This window comes from Bos indicus, chromosome 18 (genome assembly GCF_029378745.1).
Source record: "Bos indicus isolate NIAB-ARS_2022 breed Sahiwal x Tharparkar chromosome 18, NIAB-ARS_B.indTharparkar_mat_pri_1.0, whole genome shotgun sequence".
NCBI classification, from domain to species: domain Eukaryota; kingdom Metazoa; phylum Chordata; class Mammalia; order Artiodactyla; family Bovidae; genus Bos; species Bos indicus.
The window spans coordinates 35017551-35043137 of NC_091777.1; the positions used below are offsets into that span (position 1 = coordinate 35017551).

The following is a 25587-nucleotide window of genomic DNA, read 5'->3' on the forward strand; positions in this document are numbered from 1 at the left end:
TAGATTACAACAATTCGAATTAAAAAAACAAAACTGTAAATTCATAGTGAAAACAAGAAGGGTAGAGGGACAAAAACTTTTTTATAGATGAATGCCAGCTGATACAGGCAGGGGATGATGGGATAAGAAAATTACCATTTAAGAACTTCTAGTGTGGTAACTGATTTAGGAAACGATCATCAGTGGATGCTACAAATGATGTGTAAAAGGCGGCTGAGAGCCAAGATCTTCAAGGGCATCACCCCAGTTTGACAGACGTGGAGGACACACCTTCATCAAAGTGTCACCAACACAGCAGTAACCCGCTGTGCCACACCAGGGTACAGACAGCTTCACTCAGGTAGCGTTCTCACAAAAACTGTTTACCCTAAATGAAATCACGAGGAGACACTAAGGCAAATCCAGACTGTGGGATATTCTCACAAGACAACTGGCCTGGACTCAGCTAATACATATAGGGGTGAAATACCCTGGTGTTTAAAACTGATTTTAAATGGCTCGGGGGAAAAAAGTGAGACAGATATAAGGAAGGAGGGAGAGAGGGAGAGGAAAAGAGAAAAAAATATGGCAAAAGTCAATTACTGGTGAATCTATGTAAAAGAACACAGGTATTTAATATATTCCTCTTTCAACTTCTCTGTTGAAAATTTTTTTCAAAATAAAAACTTGGGGAGAAAATTTCTGTAAACAATCAGCTTAAAAAGAACAGAAAATTCAACATGCTTAAAAGTGTAATAATTAGAAACACAATTCATCTCTAATATAAAGTATCCAATTTTCTTTTCTTTTTTTTATTTTTTTTTATTTTTAACCCCATCTGTGCCTCAGAGGAGGAGTTCCCTCCACCGTGACACTTTGATCCCCAAAGTATCCAATTTTCTTAAACATACTTTACTGTTGCCCATTTCAGTAAGTGAGAAACATTATGGCTCTGAAATTCCTCTATGAATCCTCAAGGTTTCTAAATAAGTTAAGCAAAAATTTCTTAGCTCAATTCTGACAATCAAAAATTTACCTATGAGGCAAGAAACTATGCTGGACAACTCACAACCCGTGCCCTTTACCCACAGCCTGGAATTCCACATACCTCAGAATATGGCTTTAAAATGTTCTTTAATAGAATTTCTGATATTTTCAAGTGACAGAGGTATACATTTTTAGCTACATGGTAGACACCCCCTATATGACTAGCGGACAACTCAATGTATCTCCAGCGGGATGATTTATCGTAAAGAAAGTCACCAAAAATTGTAAGCAGTCTGGATTCGTGTTTATTGAAGCCAGTAATTAGAGACATCTTCTTTTCAGCACTAGAAAGCAAGGTTCCACATGACTGCATACTGCATCCAGATAGAGTCACACCCCTGGACTAAGGCTGGTGGGGGAATATATCTGCAGTCCTAATTTTTAAGTTAAAAACACCAATAAACTTAGTATAGAGACAACAGTGAACTTTCACTTACAGCATCAACATTGTTAAGGTCATGATGTACAGAGCAGTCACTTTCAATTAACTAATAAAACACATCTTCAGTTTAAATACTGGTTTAAAAATGCCAATCCAAAAAAAAAAAAAGTGCAAACAAAATTAAATAATTCTAGCAGCATACCCGTTGCATTTTTAGCAAAGACCAATTCATGGCCTTTATCATGGCCATATCTTTAAGGTTGGGCTTGTTTCTTTGATTTTTCCGTTTTGAAGACAAACAGCAGATGTAGCCACTACAATGTATATAAATAGTCATAAAATTATCTTTAACAGTCTACCATACAAGTGTATTCTGCAAATAAAATGAATTTTACTTTAAAAAGTAAAGGCTGTTTATTGTTTGGCCTTTGGTTCCAATGCTTGAAAACCCCCAAAATAACAAAAAATATGCCCCCTCCTCCCACCCCCACTAAAAAGAACCCTGCAGCTCCCCAAAGTTGGTAGACTTTGGCAACCACTGAGCACATGACACTATACATCAGCTTCTTCTGATCCTAGGAGTAGCCACTTGTCCCGAGAAACTAAAAGTGATTGCCAAGAAATCCTCCTTCACAAGACAGATGTCTTGGCATTTCTTCGGTTCTAGTACATTTTATACTGACACAAAAAGTGCTTATCAGTTTAAGTGATAAAAGTAAAGTCTTGCGTTAAAATTTAAAATCACACTGTCTCCCTCCTGGATATGTGGCCTTTCAAAGAATTTTGTTTTATTTCTGAGGTCACTTATTTTGTGCCCCCAGCCCGCCCCTGCCAGATGCTAGAGAGGGATAAAGTGACCCCATCATTCGTGTGGCCGCAAGCTGTTTGGCATCTATTGGTCATTATACCACAACTATCATTCCAAGTCAGTTTACTGTCATCACCTGGACAATCTGGTAACTGGAAGCCACAATACATTAAAAAATAAAAAATAAAAAAGGGGGGGGGAGTGTATTTTCAACAATAAAACTGGCACGAGAAACGTATTTTTGTTTGTCAGAAAGGTAAGTAAATACTCAGCTTTCTCCTTAACAGTGTTCAGACCTTTACAAAAAAGCAATTCAAGACAGTCTTAGAGTCTTGTTATATAACACAGGATATTAAGTTACACCCAGTACAGTTAGTGGTCAGTCAAATCTGGTATGTAAAAGTAATGATATTAGGGAAGTTATGCTCAGAAACAGTACAACAAACATTCATATAAAAAAAGTAAACTCCACAGAAGTGAACTGTGGTTTTTCCCTTGGTTTGACAACAAAGGTTCTATACATTAAATTAATGGTAGTGTTTGCATTTCAACGTTTTGTGTCATGTATAAAATTAAAAGTGCTGTTTTAAATCCACAGAAGTCACTTCCAGGATGATGGTATGACACGACAATGTGCATGTATCTGCCCTAAATGGAAACACCTGAAACACTTATTTCCATAAGAAAAAAAATGCTAGTTTATGAAAGACATAAAACAAGAGAAATGCATCATTTCCATCCTCAATACAAAACATTCATACTAATCTGTTTATCTGATAGCATTGATCAGACCAGGGAGCTAGGACAAAACCCTTTTGCATCACTGGAACTCCATGAAGGTTTCCAATGACCTTAAGGCAGGGACAGTGTGAGCCAATTAATCAGAGTGCAATTACATTAAAACCTCCTTCATACTTTCTGTAGCACACTGCATTATGGTAAAATGAGACGTTGGTCACCCATTCTCTACTAATAGGCCAGCCTGTGGTAGTAAAAAAAAAAAAAAAAAGAAATAAAAAATGACAAAGCAGAAGCTATTCAGAAAACACAATTCAAGGTAAACTAATGTGGTAACTGCTGACTTTAAACACACCCCACAGTGACTGACTGCCCCACGATACACATGTGTGGAGCCCAACACCTCCCACGAGGACACGGCCTGGGCCATGCACGTGAGCCCTGGGCAGCTGCCATCTTTCCCACCCCCACATCAGCTCCACCTGACTCAGGCATCCCCACACTTAACACATCTTCCACAAGGTAAAGATGCATTCAGAACAAGTCCAATTCTTATTTTGCTTAGTGTTTAGTTTGGAAACACTTCTGATTTTTAAGTTTTAAAAATGATTTGACTTCTACTGAACACACAGTATTTACTAACATTGCTCATCTCCTCCTCCGCCTCCTGCAACGTTCAGCTTCCCCAACACTTTTCTCATTCTTCCTTCCAGTCTTTCTCTTCCCTGGACTTTCTGCTACTTAATGTGCTTCCCATGAAGAAGTGAATCTGTTAACATGCAACTGGTTGGACTAGCCACCATCTGATCAATGACTTCCCGGTCTCACTGGCTCCACCCTAAAAGAAAGTGGGCCCTCTTTCTCTCCATCTATCTTCCCTTCCACAAGAGGCCCAGCTGCACTTGCTGCCCACAAGAGAGCCACACGCCTGAGAGTCCAAGGGTTATCCATCACAGAGGGGTCTGACACACAACCTTCCTAAAGGTGCATTTCACACTCGGACAGCCACTGAAGTTTTTTTTTTTTTAAGTTCATCTCCCCTGCCCCAAAAAACTGATAGCATGTGCCATATCAGAAAAATCCTGGTCTTAGAGAAGATCAATATACATAGTTATTTGGTCATTTTACATATGCACTTTTTAAGGAGGATCAGGCTTCATTTTCTGTTGAAGAGTTTGTTACCATGGAGTCTGGCTTTCGAGTCATTCTATCCAGTTCTTCCTGAACATTTGTCAACACAGTCTTTTGTCCTTAAAAAAAAAAAAACAAAACAGCAGTGATGAGAGACCAGAAAAAAAAACTTTTTTTAAGGAACATTTAAAATAATACAGATTTCTATAATCATTTTTGGTGATAATCCCAGTAAGAACAAGAAAAGTCTTTTTTTCACTGTATTGACTATAAGGAGACAGACCGTATTTCAGCCCTTCTTTATTCCAAATGCCACAGTTCTGGGCTCCCGGACTACATTACTGCCCCCTGCCTGGGGATGCCTTTGTGCCAAACACAAAGGCCTTTCTGAAAACCCTCTGAGCCCTATGCAGTCTCATCACCATTTTCCGAGAGGTGGTATTTGAGTTTCTGGCATGCAGCAAACTACTCTCTGTGCCTCAGACAGATGTCTATGTTTTGTTTCTAATACAACGGACTCATATGGAGTCCTGGAATCACCATATTTCAGTAAGAATATTAGACTAAGGCTGACAATTTCAACCTTGCACGAAGTTGGTGCACACAGTATTGAACACTAACTGGGGCCTAAAAGTGACCCCTCTTTCCTCCCAGGGAATACCAGCTTATAGCCTGGGCCACCAGACCAGCCTCCTGAGTCTCCAAGAACACAAGAGCCCCTGAAGGCCCAGGCTGACTTGAGGATACAGTGATTTCCCGAGGGCTTTGATCAGAAAATACCAATTAAGGAAAACACTGTATTAATTAATATTCCTTATAGCCAATGGAAAAGTAAAACCCTTCTGAAATGGCCTCAAGCTTCCTGAGAAAATGCATCATTTTTGAGGAAGCTGGTTCCTTTGTTTCAGAGACCTCCAAGTCATAGACTTGCCCCACCTGCCCATGTGGAAGAAGATGAGTGGGCGGTCACAGAGATGTGTATGTGTGACAAGACAGGGAGCTTCATGGAGGAGAAATGCCTGCAGAGTTCACAGGCAGCTGATGACAAGATGGGGGCAGCAGAGTGAACAAAATCCTTATAAAGCAACATAAAAATTAAAAAGTAAATAAAATGTCAACAGTACACTCTAGACCATGCTTTCAATGGACAGAGCTTCTACACCTGGGCCATACGTTTAGGATCTACCTCAATCCACCCAGGACTCGGTTCCTGAGAACCAAATATACATAAATCCCACCTCAAATGTGCCAAGAAATTTGCATGGTAATATGGTAATTCTGTTGTAAAGTATACCGCTCAGTATAAACCAAACACCTGTCCAGAACATCAAGGGTCTGCAGGTCAGTGGAAGCAGACACTCCTGTCTACCACCTCAACTTCCAGCACCCCTCCATCCCAAGGGTCATAAATCTCCCAGTACCTGACTTCTTGGATGTGCTCTGCACCCCACCAGCACCAGGACTTCCAGGAGAGCCTGTTTTTTTACTCAATAGACTATTGAAGAAGCTGGCCAACACCCCTTCACTTGCTGCATTATCTAAGGAAACATTAAGGAAAAAAGCATCACACAAACTGGATGACTCAATTAAACAACAAACTATTTTTCAGCTTAGAATTATCCACTTGTGGTTATGATCTTTGATACTGAGCACATTCCTTCACTGTGATGCCTTATATACTGCTACTGCTAAGGCTGATTACATGTTAGCATAATTAATTAAGTGAAACTTGTTTATATTTCTCACCTGAACCTGTACTCCAAATCATCTCCCTGTCCATGAGGCAGAAGTTTTATAAGCCCATGACATTCCAAAGGTGCTGTGAAAAACTCTCATTCAGAATACAGGCATCAAACATGCAAGAACTAAATACAATTTGAGCATTTTACTAAAGCCAGTATCTTGGGGTATTATTAAGTCACTGGGATGAGGGCCAGTAAGGCATCGAGCTTGACAAAGGAAGTGACAATTCATAATTGGTAAAAATATATACCTATTAAGAAACAAAACCAAGGATTCAAAATATACATTTTAAAATGACTTATGCTGTATTCTTCCCTGAATACAGAGAGGCCTAACCAAGGCCTTTACAAAGCCAGGCGTGAGGGCACCAATTCCAGCGAAGGAACAGGCCTTGGTCTCTGCCAACCCATGAACTCCCTCTCTCTAAGACAGAAGTGGAAAACAGCCCTTGTGGGGAAGAAAACAGCTCAGCTGCCTTAAGATTCCACCTACCAAACCCACCGACTCAGCCCCTAAAGCAGGAAAGAGGCCAAGGACCCTCCACGGAGACAGGGTACATACTTTTGATATTCGGGTCCGGCTTCTTTACTGACGTGCCTGGGGAGGCACTGGGCACGCTGGCTGGCCCTCCCCGGCCCTGGGTTCTCGGAGAGCCAGAGGGTCCTCTTGCAGGGGATTCCTAAGTCCAAAACCAAGTCGAGTCACACAGGCGTCAAAATAACAGAAAATACATATTCCCAAAACAAAGACATGCCTCTGTGGGGTATTTTTCATAGTCTAGGGAGATAGGTGGCAGGAATGAGAGTTTGTACTCAGCTCAGTTTCTTTTTAGATCCCAGTTTCTCCTGAGAGAAGAAATATCAAGATAACAAAGCCTGTTCACTCTAATGCCCAGAACTCTGTATTCCTTCATCAGACATTTTCTGATTTTCTACCATGTTTCTGGCCCTGGGCTTTAAGGGGGACAACATTCCCTCTGAAAACATAAAAGCCCACACAAATAAAAGCTCTCACAAATAATGGTATAAAGCTTGGCCACCCATGACGCTGGCCCTTGACCCTCAGCTTAATTTAAGGTACTTACGGAGGCTCTGGTGGGCGTGGCTGGCTGCTTGGCAAGGAGTGACTGCAAAGAGAGGGACACACCGGCCATTAACACATGCCTGCAGAGTGCACGGGTCTGGAGAAACACTTCTGAGTACTCCACTAGAGGGCACCATTAACAACAGCCAAATCATAGGGTCTACACTATAAATGCAAACATTTTAATTGAGCAATTTGATCGATGGTGGGAAAAAAATACTTCCAGGAACCAGTTTTTAAGCTAAAGAAGTAAAGAGAGCACAGAAGGGAGGAAAAGCTGGCAGAGGAACTATCAACTCCCTCTGCTGACCTGTCTGCACCATGGGGTCTAACAACTGTCTCAGTGAAACGGAGAGGTGGGGCAGGGTCTGCAATCTGAACCACCAGCTTGGCTTTACTCCCCTCACCTACAAAGTGTGTGTACTGGCTCACCTCCTTCATGCACAGGGCTGTGGGGGGGCTAGGTGACATATTGGAAGTGAGGTCAGGGCATTTGGTAAACTGTCAACATGGAAAACGCTATGTTAGAAAATGTACATTTACAGACAGAACAGGTACTTAAGGACTTCCCTGGTGGTCCAGTGGTTAAGACTCTGAGCTCCCAATGCAGGATGCATAGGTTCAAATCCTGGTGAGAGAGCTAAGATCCCGCATGCCACTCAGCATGGCCAAAAAAAACCCCAGAAAGGAACAGGCACTTAATAAGGTTGTAAGCCTATCGCTGCAGGAGAATCTGCAAGGCAGGTACTTTGTACTAATCTGACAAACGAGAGGGAATGACAAGAACTGGTAACAACCCCTTTGTCGCCGCAAGCTCTTTGTGGTATCCCCTAATCTTGCCCCAGGGAGCTGGCCTTCCACTCACAAAAAGCCTCTGCTCCAGCCTCACTGGTCTTCTTACCTGTTGCTTCATTAGAAACACCTGCTCATCCTCCGCTGCCAACTCTTTGTCATGGACCAGCTGTGAAGTGAAGCAACACACTCATTTGCAGTCACAGGCCAAGAACACCCCAACTACTTGTCAAAATTCACGCCGAAAGGAGACTCTTGGGTTCATGTCTCAACGTGGGTTTCGGGAGTCTTTGCAGAGGTAGGTTTTTCTAGCCTAGCAAAGACCCTGTTTCAAGGCCAGCCCTGGCATATGGGCAAATGATATTTTAAGTCTGGCAGGTTCTAAACAATACCTCCCAGCTCAGGGTCTGCAGGTGATCTCAGGAGCAAAGGGCATCTACGAAGAGTAACCCAGAGGCAACGGAGGCACTCCGTCCCTCATGCCGCACCACCCAGAACCACTTACATAACACCAGATTTCATTTAAAGACTTTTTAAAGGCCCTTGGATTATTATCTATTTTTTACCCCCTAAGTGGTTCAATGTGTAAGATGTCTATCTTTATACATTAAAAAAAAACAAAAACAAAAAAAACCACCTACAACTCTTAAAAAATGATTGATTAGGGTACCTTTCTCACAGGAGGTTTCACAATAAAGTCTTCATATGCATCTTCTGGCTTAACAGTTGTGAAATTTTCATGTAAAATAGCTATTTTCTTTTCATTGTCCCAGCCTGCGGGTCTAAAGGCAAAGAGACAGAAACCAACTTGCTTCTCCTTAGATGCATTAGAGAACACTCCGCACACTCCGGGTTAGAGGACCTCCGGCTGACACCCTTTTCCCCCAAGTTCTGATACGCAGTTGCTGGGCTGGCTGGTAGTCTCTGGCAGACAAGCCAATATTCACTGCAGGTCCAGTTCCATACTGAGGTCACAGGGCCAAGGCCTGAGGAGCCAGCAAAAGATCTCTCTGACTGTACATGCTGACTGACCCACAGCAAGTGTTCAGAGCTTTTCCACAGCTTCACCCAGAAGGACAAGGACACCATGGGGCCCTATTCTGACAGAGGGGAGAATACAGAGCAACACGGAGCCCAGGGTGAGACTGTATCTCTTGGAATCTGGCACGGAGACCCACCCATGAGTAGTCTGAAACCTCTTCTTTCTGACAATGGTCCTCTTATGGCTTGGCTAATTTTACTGATGTGTGAATATGTACCCTGGAGCAACGGAGAGCGGTAGGACCTGCACTACCCCAGGCCCCAAACCAGAGGAACACAGGAGTTTTTGAGGATCCTAAATGGGTGCTGCCCAGATGGACATCGCAGGGCAGGATGGCACCCAGGCTCCATTAAGTTAAGCTGAAGCCTAAGGCAAGGAGCAACTGTAAAATGCCCTACACGACATACTTTTGTCTAGGCTTCCCATTCTCCATCCAACTCTAGCTCTATAACCAAGGAGGTGCTTAGTCAGGGCGCTCCCCATGAATGGCTTTGCTGACTTCACCAGCTCCTGTTGGGCAACAACCAACAGGACCTAAGGTGCCAAAGACACTGCCACGACCCATGTCACCCTCAGAAGCTCTGAGCTGCTTCTCCACTCCAGACCAGCCCTGAACACGACCAGTCTCCCTATGTCTCCTCCTCCTGAGATCTGAAGTGACTTGGGTACTGACTGACTCCAAAAGCAAACCACTCACTGAGAGCTTGTGGTTTTGGTGCTGGCCTGACTGCTCTGGACAACGGTTCTCTGAAATCAGTCCACATCTCTGAGTCTGCTGTCTGGGAATCTCCCAAATGAAGCTCTCCCTAAATGTCAAGGAGACAGCCTGTTCAGTCCCCCGAGAGCTCTGGGCTTCCTCACCTTCAGTCTTTTCCCACACCGTCCCTCCCACCCTTCCATTCCTTCTGGCCTGCACACTCCACTCCCCCGCCAGCATCTCTCCTCTGCTCTCCCTGTGGCACTGCCTCTACTACCTCACCAGCGACCTACCCCCTCAGCTGTGTCTCTTACAGGCCACACACAGGGACCACATCTCGTTCATTTCTGTGTCCTCAGCAAAGAACGTGGTCACCTAGGAGGTGCTCAGTGTTTGCTGGATGAACTGCCATTCTTTTTTAAGTCAAGAGGACATCTAAGCCTAAAAACGCACAAGGCCTCTCAGAAACCACACCTTCAACATTTATTTATGCATCCACCATACTTCTCATTCTCCAGTGAGGGAATGACACAGGTTCCAAGTCTCTGCCCAGGACGGTCGGCCCCAGTGGCTCCCAAGTGTGAAATGTCAGAAACACAACAGACATTCAGTATAGCCTAAGCCCAAGCTGATGAGACGCCAGGGAGGGCACAGGCAGTCATCCTGCCAACAGATGCCATTACACCAGACATTGCAACAGAAAATGTCCAGGATCCCCGAAGCGCCAATTCCCTATGCTGCCACTCCTTTTCTCAGCCAGTATTTTGCCAGAGTCGACAGTAAGTGGCAAAAATGTTTTGACAACTTGCTTTTAATGAAAAGAGGCAGCACACCTGACCTCACTCCACCCACTTCCTTCAGACAGGAGGCAGAATGGCAAGTAATCTGGAAAGCAGCGGAGAGGTAAAGTTGGGTGTATCTACGCCCTAGGAGGTCCAACTCCAAGAACTTTGCCAAGCAAGCTGGCTGTATGAGAGAAACAGAAGCACCTCACTTGGAAGGATAAAATGTAAAGAGCAAATGCACCATAAAGAGAAGCGTTCAAAAGCATCACCCTCTGCCTTCTTCTGATGTCTATGTCAGAAGCTTCCTCTGTCCCTTTTTCACTGTAATAAAACTCTGCTACACACACACACACACACACACGCACACAGGCATCACCTGTAAAGAACTCACATAAAAACTGCTTCCTTTTCCACAACTAAGGCAGGAGTGGTAAAGTGGAAACCGTATGTTTTATGAACAATGTACTTATACAACAAGTCGAGGTTTTTCTCTTCTTTAACTGATGTGTATATCAAAGCCGCTCCATCTGATCAATCTGCTTAAGGAAAACCAATTCACTGCAGGAGGAGACAAAAACGAACACATACAAGCACAACCCTCAAAGTATTAGTCACAGGTTGCTCATTTTTGATCAATACACGATTAAGAGAAAGTGTTAAAATTTTAACAACGAAAAAGGGAATAGTAGCAGAGGAAGCAAGTCAAAAGCATAGAGCATGTCGATGATAGCGGGCCACGTAGGCCTTTTTTTTTTTTTAAACATGTAAACTGTCATCTTCTGACCGATTTAGTCTGTGTCCCAAGCAGTCAAGTTACTGGTTCTAAGGCTATAGCCTGGGAAAACCCTCAGCCCCGTCAAGGCACACAGGTTCTTTCCCAGACAGATGCCCACATGTGATCAAGTGTGCCATTAAGCATAAAAGAGACGGGCACCACCATGTTACTGGCCCTCACCACTGAGCTGGACAAGCTGAAGAGCCCGAAGGAAGCAGTGGAACCCACCTTTACCCTCCCCAGCCCAGGACGTGGGGCTACTAGATTTTCACAGAAGACTCAAAAGACTGTTGACAAAGCATCTCTCTCATTGACAGGACAAAACATAATAGAGGAAACCCTGAAGCATCTACAACACTGTCATTTGGGTAATTAACCTTTTCTAAAAACAAAAAAAAGTGAAGTTTAGAAAGATTTCCAAGATACAGTAAAGATAATTTGTAATAAAATTATCATGTATCAGCTTTCTTAATATGAAAGCCTAAAAAAAAAAATATGAAAGCCTATCATATGTGCACCATTAAAAATAGAAAGCAATAAAAAACAAGCAGAAATTAATAAGTCTCAAATACCAACACTGTAAAATTTTAAAAAGTAAAAACATGTATACAGTTTCATCCTGGCATGAGACTGTTTTGGGTTCAGGAAGCACTTCACCTCTTTGAAGATGCCCCATCCGGAGCAAGCCCGGATCAACACACAGAGGGAAGCCTGTGCCCTGGGCCCCATCTCAGCGCCCCAAGGATACACTGAAGGCAGAATCTCCGTAGGTGTGACTGGATGAAGTCAAAGTGCTCGTCCCTGTAATCGTGCTCCTTCTCCAGGACGCTCACCGCATCACACTGCAGGGAAGACAGAAAGAGAAGGGAGTCACCCTTCTGCCTCTCTGCCTGCTGAGGCTGGGACCACTGGCTGCTTCAGAAATAAAACCATCATAGCTTCAAAGAAGGAAGCTACAGCCCAGAGTCCACGCGTTAATTGACTAAACAGACAAGAGTGAAAAGCAACTGGAGATTTTCCCCTTCATCCTGGGCCTCAGCTTCCACATGTGTAAAGTGGGATAAAATAGCCCTGATCATCTCACAGTTGCTCTAGGAATCAAACAAGGGCACATCAGGAAACAGGCCCCCTGGACATGACTGTGCGCCGCACACTCCACAGGGCTGCATCCTCACAGAGTATGCTGTGAACAGCTCATGCTATACTTGGGCAGCCTACCAGCTCTGACTAAGATCACAGAACTTCTGAACCCGAAGTGTTTTTACAGCTATTTCCTTTTCATTTCTAAGAGACACAACTTTATGTCTCTATGACTACCCTTAATTTCTATTCCTACCTCATTATTTTACAAACCCTGAATCCACTTTCTTCTTTTTCCAGGGTTGCTATGTTCCTTTCTGAAAACAAGTCCAATAGACTTTAGAGACCAAAAGCCAAAAGAATTCTGCTCTTCTGTGTTCCTTTTTCACCACTAGTTTGAGCTAAATGAACTGGTTTACACAGCCTTAAGAAAACTACTTTCAGATCTGAGTCTGCATCCCTCAATAAAGTTGACAGTGCTCCATGAGATTAACTCAAGCTATAAGTAAATGTCACATTTCTAGCAGCAAGGTAAAATGACAATATTTTCTATACTGATATATTCAGTGTACCTTAATGAATCCTGAATTAGTCCAACATCCCCTTAGGAAGACACCTAATGAGAGCTTCTCCAAGTTTCTTACAGATGGTGAGTGTTCACTGACCAAACCCAGCCAACCTTACGGCTCCCACCTTTGTGCACACCACCAGCACCGGGATCCCGAGGTTATGAGTCAGCACATTGTCACCGAGAGGCAGGGCAACATTTTCTTCATCAGGACCTGAGGTCAGAGGCCCTCTTCTTTGTGGGGAACCTTGACAACCTTCCTCAGGCTCGACATAGTCTTGAAAATCTTTCACAACTACAGGTAAAGAAGGAAAAGAAAATTACACATGCATTCACACAATAAAAAATGCACAAGCCAGCTTTAGAAAACTGAAAGAGGGAGTAATAAGCACAAAACATTCAGAGTTGTGACAAACTTCCTAACTGCATCTGACTTAATTGCAGTATTAGGACATAGGGGTACTGATGCAAAACTCTCAATTCTGTCAGTCTGAGCAGTGTAACCTCAGAGCGGCAAAGATAGTGCCCTGGTCATCTTCAACTGTATCCAGCTCTTAACAATTAAACAGGTTTTTAAAAATCTCCTAAGGCTTCAACAGTTCCTACTATGAAAACAAAAAGCAAACACTTTTTTTTTTGGTCCACACAGGGAGGCTTGCAGGATCTTAGCTCCCCAATCAGGGATTGAACCCGGGTCACAGTAGTGAAAGTGCTGAGTCCCAGCTGTGGGACCACCAGGGAATTCCCAACGATTTTCTTATATGTTTTACACTTTCAAAATATTAGGGTAGTTGAACTGTGTTAATTCAACAGAGGCAACCACTAGAAATAGGTTATAACTTATAAAACTTCCCAGCTTTCTCATTAGAAATAGTTAAAACCACCTGATCTACACAAAAATACGCTGTTTCCACACAGAGGAGGTGTGTCCGTGGTAAAGAGTGAGGCTGCACTTGCCCAGCACCACCTGCACCTCCTCATCGTCCTCACTCTTGTGGACTTTCACCTGTAAGAGATCCTGAGGTATGTGTGTCATGGACCTGTCCCTACCTCACACAAGTAGGGGTCAGCGTTACCACATTCACTCCCTGGCACACACAGTCACTATTTTGGCCAAGGATGCAATCCCACAGGAGGGCCTTCAAGCTGAGAGCGGTCTATGGTCTTGGTTCAGGCAAAGCCCACAGACCTGCCCCTTTTTCTTGGTGCTTCAAAGTCACATGTGAGGCCAGAGAATAAGACATGGTGATTAAAGCTACTTCCAGCCAGAGGAATGGGCAGCTCTACTCTTCTACAAATAACACGAGTAAAGGACCTAAAGGGACCTCTGCTCGCATCCTCAACATGCTCACTGAGAAAACACAGAGGACTAGACGAACGCAAACCTGGAGAGAGGCGCGTGTTCTCTTCTTCACTCACAGAACAGGTTTCAAATATTTTCAAACGATGAGTTCTAATTTACAAAGAATTTAGGTTATCATTATCCAAGCTTCTGCAATTATCTGGGAACACACTGTCTTTCACATAAATTGAAAACCACTGATTAACCCCAAAAGTGGAGATGTAATGTTTCACCTCTACAATTTCTCTTTAATTAAACTCATTCATACAAAGTCATTGCCAATATAAACAAATGACTGAAGAGATCTTCACTGCATTGCATTTTGGACAAAAACAGAGAAGGGTTTTTTGATAACTGCTGAAGGATCTTGAAGGCATCAAAAGTTCCCACTTATTTTTTAGAAATCTGCTTTATTTTAGCTTTATGCAGCCAAGACCGACACACAACAAACTGCACGTTTAAAATGTAAATTTGGTTTTTGTGGGGGAAGACCTGACTCGTGTCTTGCGGAAACTCAGTTCCCTGACCAGGGACTGAATCTGGGCCACAGCAGTGAGAGCCTGAGATCCTAACTACCAGGCCACCACATAACTCCCTAAATTTGGTATTTCTGACATTATGAATACACCCCTGAGTCAGTACCACGATCAAGATTGTGCACGTATCTATCACCCCCAGAAGTTTCCTTATACCTTTTGGTAATCTGTTCTCTCCACCTCTCCTCAACACCATCCCTAACTCCATGCAATCACTGATCCACTTTCTTTCAATACAGATTAGTTTGCGTTTTCTAGAATTATATATAAATGTAACTGAGAATATGTTCTCTTTTTAGTCTTCCTACATTTTCTCTTTAAAAGCATTTTAATAGATCTTCAAGTCAATGAAAAATACAATGGCTTAACTGGGTAGTATCTGTAACTCCCCAAGGTCACATGCAGCAGTCAAACAGGCCGTGAGACAATGAGCATGGCAGAGCCTGGAACTGGTTACAGGTGAGCCAGGTGACTGCGGGAAGGCAGGCGGAGGTGGGGGTGGGGGGGGAAGCTCCAGCAGTCTGCTCCTTGAACCTCCACTCCCAGCATGCTGCATAAACTGTGTTGTGTTCTACACATGCCATGACATGAACATGGGTGGGAAACCCTGGGCTAGACTCCTTATTCTCTGAAGGACTGGCTTAAGTACTGCTATCCAAAAACAACAGGAAATGCACACGTTTTTAATAATCCAGCATTTTAAAAAAATAAGCTGGAAGGCAGAGCAGATATTCCTAACAGAGGTGATGAAAAGGAATGATAAAAATAAAGTGAGGACTGTGTAATCTGAATAATAATGTGTATATTTCACTTAGGGCACACAAATTTGTTGTTGTTTAGTCACTAGGTGGTGCTGACTCCGTGTGACACCATGGACTGCAGCCCGCCAGGCTCCTCTGTCCATGACATTCTCCAGGCAAGAATACTGTAGTGGCTTGCCATTTCCTCCTCCAGGGGATCTTCCTGACCCAGGGATCGAACCTGCGTCTCCTGCATTGGCATGCGGATTCTTTACCACTGAGCCACCAGGGAAGCCCAAGTGCACACATACTATAGTATTAACAGTTTCTCTCCAGCAGGTGGGGTGGCTGGGATTTCACAGCAGGAGCCATGCGCCCACCTGGGGCGTCAGATGGAGTTGGTACAGGAAGGAGCAGCGCTCTACCCTACTGCTGCCACCTCCTTCTGTTCTTTTCCCTCCTGCCTCACTGATCACCTGTTGGTTCCACAGTTCTGAGAAGACTTAAGAGACAGTACCTAACTGTTTTCCTCTACCTGATAAGCAAGGGAAGCCACCAACACAAAGCTGGAAAGAGAAGACCAACCTACACACAAGCACCACCTTCTGGCAGCTTCAGGGACTGCTCTATCCTCCCCCATCAATCCTGCTGCCAAACAGCTGCCATGGATTCAGGACCACTGGGGACCCTAATCCGGAAAAGAGCGGCTGGCCAGGGAGCATCGTTCCAAACTCAGCTGACTGGAGACTGAAAGCAGGATGGGTGACAGCCTTTTCTTACTCAATACAATACCTAGAGTGCAATTAAGCTGGAAAGTGGGAGTCCTTCAAGGAGAAGATGGGCAACCGCTTTACTAAAATGTAACCTAAAACCAGCACTAACAAAGGCAATCCTTCAACGGGTAACACAAAGGCGTGAATACCATTCCAAGCATCTCATAGGAAGGGCAGTGAAAACAAGAGAGGCCCTCAGAAGGTTAACCAGAGTCATGAGGCATGGATGCGGTTCCAGAATCTCTAGCTACCCTCCAGTGTCCCCTCCTCTTCTTCCTTACAACCAAACAGAACCGTGATACTTAGAACACACGGCCACATTGACTACATCTCCTAAGGAAATGTCTTCTTAGGAAGACCATGGGCACACGCCCTTCAGTCCTTTGCTTTTCCTCCATCCAGGTGCCTGCAACACAGATGTGAAGGCTGGAGCTCTAGGTGCCAAGAGGAAGTGAACCACACCCTAGAGATGACCAAGCAGTAAGCAAAAAGGAGCCTGGGTCCTTGACCTGTCTTCCTCGAGCTGCTTTCCAGGCCTGAACTAACTAACCACCTCTGGATTTCACTTGCAGGAGCAAGTAATAAAACCCAGTCTTGCTTAGGCCACTGTTATTTTGGGGCTTGTGTCACATGCAGCTCAATCTGATCCTAAGTGACACAGACATCAATGACTAAGACCACAAAATAAATTCAGTGTGTCATGGGAACACAAGCTCCAGGATTGGGCATCCTGTCTGCTGTATGTATCCCCAACACCTAGAACAGACGTGGCCCCAGACAGACACTTGCCTTCTCTGGGAAGCAAAAATATCCTTGGCCCAATGTCTTCCTTTTTTTTTTTTTTTTTTCTGTTTTAACAAACCTTTACAAGGTTTATAACTCTAAGAAAACAGGTTCAGAAACTGAAATCTCCTGTGTCATTAATCTGGGTACGATGGTAAATGTGCAGCGAAAGGAAAACAGCTCTTCAGCCTCAGAACTCTTCTCAGAAGTTGCCTTCAGGGTCTCTATTTTAGGGGAAAGATCGGCTTTATCTAAAAAAGTCAGTGTTTGAGGACAGATGCGCTGAGCTGCATAACAATCACTGCAGCACACAGGCGGGTGTCCCAGGAAACATATGCACACGACAAACTAAAGAATCACCCGTTAAATTCGTGTTAGGTAATCTGAGCCAGGGGCAAGCAGAAGTTATGACAGGAAGACACCCAGCAAGAAATCTGATTTGAAAAGCACATTGAGATTCCCGATGTGTCTCTGCCAGTAAGTATGAAGGTCCCGTGTGCCATGCCCCAGCAGCCCTCATTAATTCACTGAAGGGAATGATGTCATCCTGTGGAAATAAGCCAGGCGGAGCCAAGACTGCCCTGGCCAAGACAGCACTGCTGCCGCTGCCACAGCTCCAGCCCCTGCCCCTCCCATTTCCCTGGCAAGTGGACAGAAGCTGATGTAACTGCACAGAAGCAAAGAAAACGAAAAACAAGCTTCTGAATCACAAAAAGGAAAAACAAAACAAAAACGAACTTCCTTTGAAGTTTGTTCTCAAAAGGCCTTGGATGTCCTGAGTCTTAAAATATCCTTTCATTTTAATGACACACAAAAAAGAACTTCCTATTTCTTACTAAAATCGTATTTGCTGGATGGCAAAATGAACTAAGTTAAGAGCCGAAAGATTTATCTTTTGCGAGGCTTCCTTTAAATCTGCAAATGAAAGGACCTCAATGATATCCAGGGCAATGGACTTGCTACAGAAATCACAATAAATCTCCACACCCACAGATGTGAACTCAGCAGACAAGGGGTAAACAGAAGAGGAAAAAGACTTATAGAACCAATCACATTTTAGGGGATGAGGCAAGAACACTTATTATAAAAGAAAACCAATGACAATAAGGAATACTGATTCATGTATTTTCTTCAACTGTGACAGCGGAGACAAAGACTGCTGTGAAGACTTTTTTGGCCATACCACGCGGCTTGTGGGATCTTCCTGCCCAGACCAGGGATGGAACCAGTATCCCCTGCAGGGGAAGCACGGAGTCCCAGCCACTGGACAGCAAGGGAATTCCTGCTTTGAAGACTTTCTGACTACTGAATCGACAAAAGCAACTCTGAAATAAACGGTGCAAACAAAACAAAAACTCTATAAGGAGAGCTTTGCAGCCTCTTGATCCTGTGAAAAGGAAGGTGGTTGGAATCATCCAAAGAGACCAGGGAATTTTCCAATTAGGAAAACCCTACATTACTTACACTTCCGTTCCAGCTCCCTCATTTCTTCTGGTGGAATTTTCATTTTATCAATGTGCTCACGTAAAACACTAGCCCATTTCTGTAGTGATTCCATCACAGTCCAAGGCCTAGACATATCTGCAACAAAGATGACCAGGGTCTCCGGCAAGGATTCAGCAGAAACTGCAAATTTCAGCAGGCCTTTGTGGTATAGATCTCCATCCAGAATCCACACATTGCAGCGTGTGTGATCTAAGAAAAGAAGCGAAGTGAAGTTACTGATGATGACCATCAGCACAGCTGAAAAGGAGAGTCACAGCAGGAATAAATTTGAAGATGACAGCCACAGAATTCCACACAGAACACAAAAAAATCCTGACCAGAAAATACAACAACTCTTCATCAAGGTGCCCTGTGAACTGTCCAAACTATAAAACTTCTTTAACAAAGGACATTTTAGCTTTCAGTAAGAATCAGAAAACATGAATAAAAGCTACAAAAGTTCCCTGGACATCTGTGCCATAGTCTAAATAATCCATTCTAAGATATCAGCAATCTGTGAGGCGGCAAGCTGTGGCCAAGAGCCTGTGGTTAAACAAGCTCTTATTCTGTCAGTCACACTCAACAGTGAGCTCACATACCACAAAGGGTGCCACAGAAACAGGACCTTTGTATTTAAATGCTGAGATAAACTCATTACTTACATAACTAAGATATGGATTATGGGATGCCTGATGATATTAAGGAATTACACTTATTTCTGGTATAATATAATTACATTTTCAAAAATCCTCATCTTTTAGACATACATATGGAAGTAGTCACAGATAAAAAGAAATAACGTCTGAAATTTGCTTGAAAATAATCCAACTTGGAGTAAAAAGAGGGTGTAAAGTATAGCTGACATAACACTAACCAAGAATTGGTAACCTGAAGGCAGGGGATAGATACACTGGGGCTCATCAAACTCGTCTGTGTTTTAGGTAGTTTGGTTTTCCCCAGTAAAGTTAAAAACGCATATGCACAAATGTGCAAGTGCTGACAGTTAATGAAGCACATGATTCTAAAATTATACCTACGTAATCAAACCGTAGAATTCTCCGAATAACATACATAAAAATTTTTAAATATCTTTTTCAAGAAAAAAAATTTTTAAATATAAGCACGTCAAGGGAGCCATCCTACTATCAAAAATATAATTTTATTAACTTCTTCCCTAATAAATTCCAACTTACACTTTAAAAAACCTGTCTTCAAATTGGGTAAAGGTCAAAAGGAGATTCTAGGTGTCCTACTGACCTTCCAGAATCCTCCTTGTTGGAAACCATTTTGGCTGAGCAATGCGTGTGCTACCAGGAAGGACCCTGAGTCAGAGTGACTGGCCAGAGACAACCCAGAAACGAATCCTATCACCATAAAATCCGAGAATTCAAGCCATGAAATCCGAGAAGTGGCAGAGCATTTCTCCTGGGTTCCCTTACCCTCCTGTGCTCCGCCTGGGTGCCCCTTCCCAATGAAGTCTCTTGCTTTTTTTAAAAAAAAAAAACAACAACCTATCTTCAGTTAGCTACCTTTTTCTGGTATAATCAATTAATTTACAGGCTGTAAAAAATTTTATATTCATGACTTTATTTCAACAGTTTACAATAAAGATATCTACATCCAACTATGCTTTCAAAACTCTTAACACATTTCAGATAGCGGTTTTGATTTGGATTCTCTGAATGCCTTCAAAAATACTGCATTGTACCTGAAGTCTGCAGATTTTAATGCCTGCCCCTCACAAGACATAGCTCCTTTCTTCCCACTGCCCACTACATATAACCCAACCCCTGTGCATGGAGATCACACACACCACAAGTGGTGTTAAATGGATACCCCAAATCCTGAAGGCAGAGGTCCTTTGACATGTCAAGTTCTACCACAAATGAAGGACAAACCAGATCCTATATTCTCTACCTAGGTGATTGCCTGCAAAATGTATATTTATAACCCAGTCATAACACACAATTAAAAAAAGGGAGGCTGAAAAATGTATAATTAACCACAGGTAAGGACAACTCTTTCATCAAAGAGGAACCTCCAAGTAGGAGGCCTAAAAAAATCCCATAAATGCAGAGGTCAAGAAGCTTTTAAGGCAACCTAAGGAATCTGAAATAAAACTTAACATGTACTTCAACTCAAAGGCAAGTGAACATGGTTACTTTGAGGCTGGGATGAGATATGTTTATGCCCTTTGAAATAAGCATCTGTAGAAATGTACGGAGTATGTACATGATGTTTCATATACTTTCAAAAAGTTACTAGATCCCTTTGCTGTTCCCCTGAAACTACCACAACACTTAATCAGTTATATCCCAATTCAAAATTAAAAGTTTAAAGTTTTTTTGGGGAAAAAAAATGAGTACTAGACCTACCACTGTGTTTCAAGCACTCAGCGACACTTAACACACGCCACCTCTCATTTTGTCAACTTACACACTAGTTTCATTGCCCAATATTACTAATGAGGAAACCGAGGAACAGAGTGAAGTCAGTTACAACTAGTGACTACAGGAGTGGGATTCTAAACCAGTCCTGCCCGGCTACAGTGCCCAAGTTATTTCCACAATAATCATCAAAGACAGGAAGCAAAAGACTCGGACATGTAAGGCCCCCTAGTCTAGCTCAGGGACCCGAGTCCCAACCCTATTACCTACACAAACTCCAGTGGGCCTAGACGGGCACTGGAAAGCCTCTGCTCGCCTCAGACAAGGAGAGTCCTCAGCGCCTTCTACCTCTCTTTCACACTGAACACAGGGAATGTTCAGCAAGGAAAAGTAAGCCAAGGAAGGAGGAGCAGGAAAAAAATCCCTGGAGTGCTAAGATGACCATAACGTTAAGATTAAAGATATTTCCCCCTTTATTTAAATAATTCTTGGAGCTCGAAGAATTAAGGTAGAAGGAACCACCTGTGATCAGCTTCTTCATTTCAGCAATAAAGAATGAGGAACTAGAGGTGACGGAATTTGTCCTCCTGTAAAATCACTGTTACATGGTGATTCTTACTGTTTAAATGGGTAAAGGCAATTTTAAATAAAGTAATTTAATGAAGATATTTCATCCTTAGGCTACACAGATAACTTTCCTACAAATTTAAAGACCTAGGCACTAATAATTATTTATTTTAGAGTCATTCAAGATCTAACATAAAACCTGAAAGTTTAGAAAGGAGGCAATACTAACTAATGGTAACCAAAAACCATTATTCCAACTGGACTCATAAGAAAAAAACTTTTAAATGATATCTAATCCTTATAAGAAAGCTTACCATGCACTTTTAATCATCTCAAATACCCAGAAGGTAGAAAACAATTACTATCCACATTCTACAAATGTGAATTAAAAGAGAACATTATTGCCTCTGAGTCTCTATTCTCTCCACTTGGGGAAAACAAACAGAAAACACTAAACAAATATCCCCCAGGAAATCAGCATTTCTACACTGTCACCAAAAAAACTCCAAAATTCTCTTGTGAATATCTGTTAAGCTGTTACATTTTGAACTACACCAATTTCAGATTTTCCACTAGAACCAGCCAGAGTAACAATGGTGCCCAGATCAGCCAGCCAAGCATTTCTCTCAAAGAAAAGTGCAAGGCACTTAAAAATTTCTTAGTTTCTTATGTTTATGTGCATCTGAAACTTTACCCTCAGTATCTCCTTTTAAGTGGGGCCACCCAGCTAACAGGCCCATTCCCCACTTTGCTGCCATACTCTATACAAAGAGAAGAAGGTAAAGTCCTACAAAGACACACACTTCATCTAGTCCCCTGTGACTAATTCTCTTAGAACTAAACAGAAAATTGAGAATGCATGGCCATTTTGCAGGAATGGTAACCAAGGACTCAGATACCTGCATGGGTATCAATGCTTCACTCACCATCTCGGTCCTCATCGTGGACGCTGAGGTAGAGATACTCTAGGCCTCTTCCTTTTTTGCCATGCTCAGCTCCTTGAAGTTTAGTCATGAGGGTTGTTTTACCAGAACCATCTTCACCTACAAGTGACGCACGTAAGAAGACAAAGTGTACTGTTTACTCTAGGCAAGGATGGGGAGTCTGCACAGTCACACAAGGCACTTTCATACGGAGCTTGCTACAGAGGTCTCATCTGCATTCATAAACAAAGCAGGCCCTGCTGCAAGAGTAGTCAGGGTGGGGAAGAGTGAGAAAGGTGGTAATTTCCAAGATCTCAAATGACAATCTACTGCAGCCATCCTTACCTCCCAAGGAAAGGAAGAAGGCAGGTCCACAGACCCTATCTACAATTTATAAGACACGCATATGGAAAAGTGAAAGTAAAAGGTCGGGCTAGTGTCTCACAAAATAAACTTCTGCCCCAAGAAAAGCAAATCTTCAAAATATAATCAACCTTAATGAAAAAAACTCTAACCCTGCCTCATAACCATGAGTGATGGGCTGCTTTCCACTTTCAGTTTTCGTGCGTTTCTTTCGTAAGCACCCTGAAGGCTAGGAAACCAATGAAAATAATCACAGACCTAAGCAAAACTCTTAAAGCGCAGCCTTAGTAACCACCAAGCCTCCCCTCGTCCCCCTCCACCAGCAAACAATTCCCCTCCCCCAGCCTCAAAAGAAACCTTAAACATCAGAAGGAGCCACCACCAAGAAACACTGCTGGCACTCCTTGGATTTAATAATACAGAATTATGGACCAGGAAAACCGAAAGGCAATCCACAGATCCAAGTTCTCCTCTCCACCCCCAATGCCACTCTCACTCAGGCCCTCCACATCCCATCTGGACGTGGTGAGCACTCAGCCTGACTTCAGGCCACCTGCCACTCTCTGCCAGAGTCCCCTTTCTAAACAGAGATCTGGTGCCCTGGATCCCCCAATCTGTGAAGACCCCTAAGCATTTTCCGTTACCTGCTACAGTGGTCATCAACTAAACACCATCCATTCCCCTCAAAAATAGTGGGAAAACCACCCTCCAAGTGATTCCCATGAGAATCAGACTGTAGAGGTGAAATAAAAAGCCCCCAAGAATCAAGCGGCTTCAGGAAAAAGCAGCGACTCTTCAGCCTTCCACAGTGTACCTCCACCTTACCTCATCAGTCACCTTCCACAAGGAGGCTGTGCTAGCTTCCACCCTCCTCCATCCTCGTCACCTCTGTGTTCCTGAGAATACTAACCCTCTGCGGCCCTGCATGTTGACACTTAGCCTTCAAAACACCTAACTCCAAACAGCAGCAAGCCATGGCTGATGCTCCAGAATCATCTGCCTATGCCCAGGACATCTATCCCCATCTCACTAGACTGATTCTTGGGTAGTGTCTGCGGGATGTCTGTACAGTCCCCAGATCCAACCTGGGCAGTACAGGACTCACTCAACAAATGGGTATTGGCTGTATGAATGAACCCAGCCAAAGCCTCTCACTAGACAGAGATGCTGAGGGACCTAAGCCAGGTAACCCAGCAGTGAAGCCTGAAACAATGCAGGAAAAGTCCCTGGTGGGGACTCCGAAGCCTGCTGCCCTTTGCGGCGTTCCTCTCACCTTACACTGCTTCATCAAGATCGAGAAATGGCTCCTGTGGCATCTCCTCCCAATCCGACGACCCCCAGTTCACCGCATTCCTCCCTCCTCCTCCGCTAACCTCCTCATCCAGTCCCTCCCCTCTTTATGCCCAGTTTGGTGAACTTCGAGGCTAGGAGCGCAGGAAGTCAGGGTCATTTAAAGCAAAGCTAATATTGCGGCCAAGCGACTAAGGAATGTGCCGAGAGCACTTGCCAGCATCCCTGGGCTCTCGAAAAGGGGCAGCGTCCCGACCTCGGCCGTGGTGACTCGGCCACATAGGGCTATCCAGCCAGGGTCTACAGACCCTCCCGAGCAGGCAGGCGGCAGAGGAGAGGAAGGCAGGGACCAGGGAGAGGGCGCCCCGCCTAGCCCACCCCAGCTCCCCGGACAACGCCCCGCCGGCGGTGCTCACCGAAGACCAGAATGTTCTTGCCAGACGGTAGCTTGGATCTGGCGCGGGTGGACACCTCGCTCAGGATCGAGGACCTGTGGGAAAACGGCAGAGCTGTCGGCCCCGGGACCAGCCTGAAACTGACCGGTCCGCGACTGCCCGTCAGTCCGTCCGACGGTCCGCCCCGCCCGGTCGCACCCTCCCCGGACCGGCTGCCCTAGTCCGGCCGCCCCGCAGTCTCACCACAGACTCTGGCCCTCCTCCTCTTCACTGGTCAGGTCGCCGGCGGCCGCCACCGCGGGCCCGTTGGGGCCCAGCAGCAGCTTCTTCTCCACCCCCACCGGCGCCATCTTGCCAACTGCAGCCACAAAGAGGGCCCTCCCCCGGGCCCGCCGAGGACCCGCGAGGACCCCGCCGGGCCTCCCGCGCCCGCCGCCCGCCGCACCGCCCGCCCCGCACGGTCCGCGCCGCTCGCCGAGCTCCGCCGGGCTTGCGAAGTCCGCGGGCTCCTGCAGGGTCGTGAGGCCACCGCAGTGGTAGGAGGTGGGCGGTGGTCAGGCAGCCGCCTGGGCAGCCCTGCTTCGGGAGGCGGCGGTGCTAGCGGGAGCCGCCCGGGCGGAGTTCGCGCTGGCGGCCTCTGCCGGCCGAAGAGCGCAACAGCACCCCTGTTCCAGGTCCCGTCCAGTGGCCGCTCCGGCTGCGCTGTCCGGGGGCCGAGGCACCGGACGGAGGCGCTGAAGCGAAAAGCTTAGGCTTTGGAATGAGAACAATACAGGATAGCGCCGTTTATCGAGTGCTTATCGTGTGCCAAGTTATCTCACTAAATCTCGTCTAACTCTCTAAGGGTGAGGAACCTGAAGCTCAGAAATCTTGAGAACCCTGACCAAGGACTCAATGCTTTCCAGCTATCTTGTGATAGCATCCTGGTACTTGAGTCTTACTCATCAGTTTTAACCTATTATATATACCATGGACTTTGCCTAATCCTAATCGAGCCACGAGTTGAAAGATCGGCCTTAAACGAGACTCCCCAAATACAAATATCATGCTTTTCACCTCGTCCTTCCTTGACCCTATTAAGACCACAAGGCAGTGATTTTTACGGCAGTGAATAATACACTTTTTACGTTAATTACAGGGCTTTTTTTTTTTTTTTTCTGGGAGCCAGCGTTTGACACCAAAAATAGTAGGCTTTAATTTCCTTTCTTCAGGAAAAGAAAGAAAAAGGGATAGATGTGAAAGGAGAAGGGGCAGGGGAGGAAAGGGGAAGGAAGAGGGTAATGGGAAGAAAATGAAAGAAAAAATACATTTCACCTGTCCAGTTTCACTTTAGGTGTGACGGCTACCTGAGGG

At 44.4% G+C, this 25587-nt stretch overlaps 1 protein-coding gene across 1 annotated transcript; it reads right to left on the bottom strand.

The window, feature by feature from the left end:
- Positions 1-1248: 1248 nt before the first annotated feature.
- Positions 1249-24635, bottom strand: DYNC1LI2 (dynein cytoplasmic 1 light intermediate chain 2). The gene is made up of 13 exons (XM_019979362.2): positions 24478-24635; positions 24256-24329; positions 22190-22306; positions 18289-18519; positions 12776-12945; positions 11751-11844; positions 10619-10754; positions 8374-8485; positions 7813-7872; positions 6913-6954; positions 6390-6507; positions 5507-5623; positions 1249-4204 (listed from the first exon to the last, which is right to left on the bottom strand). Exons 1-13 carry the CDS (start codon positions 24582-24584, stop codon positions 4104-4106), a joined length of 1479 nt encoding a protein of 492 aa, XP_019834921.1. The 5' UTR covers positions 24585-24635; the 3' UTR covers positions 1249-4103.
- Between the last annotated feature and the right edge of the window lie 952 nt (positions 24636-25587).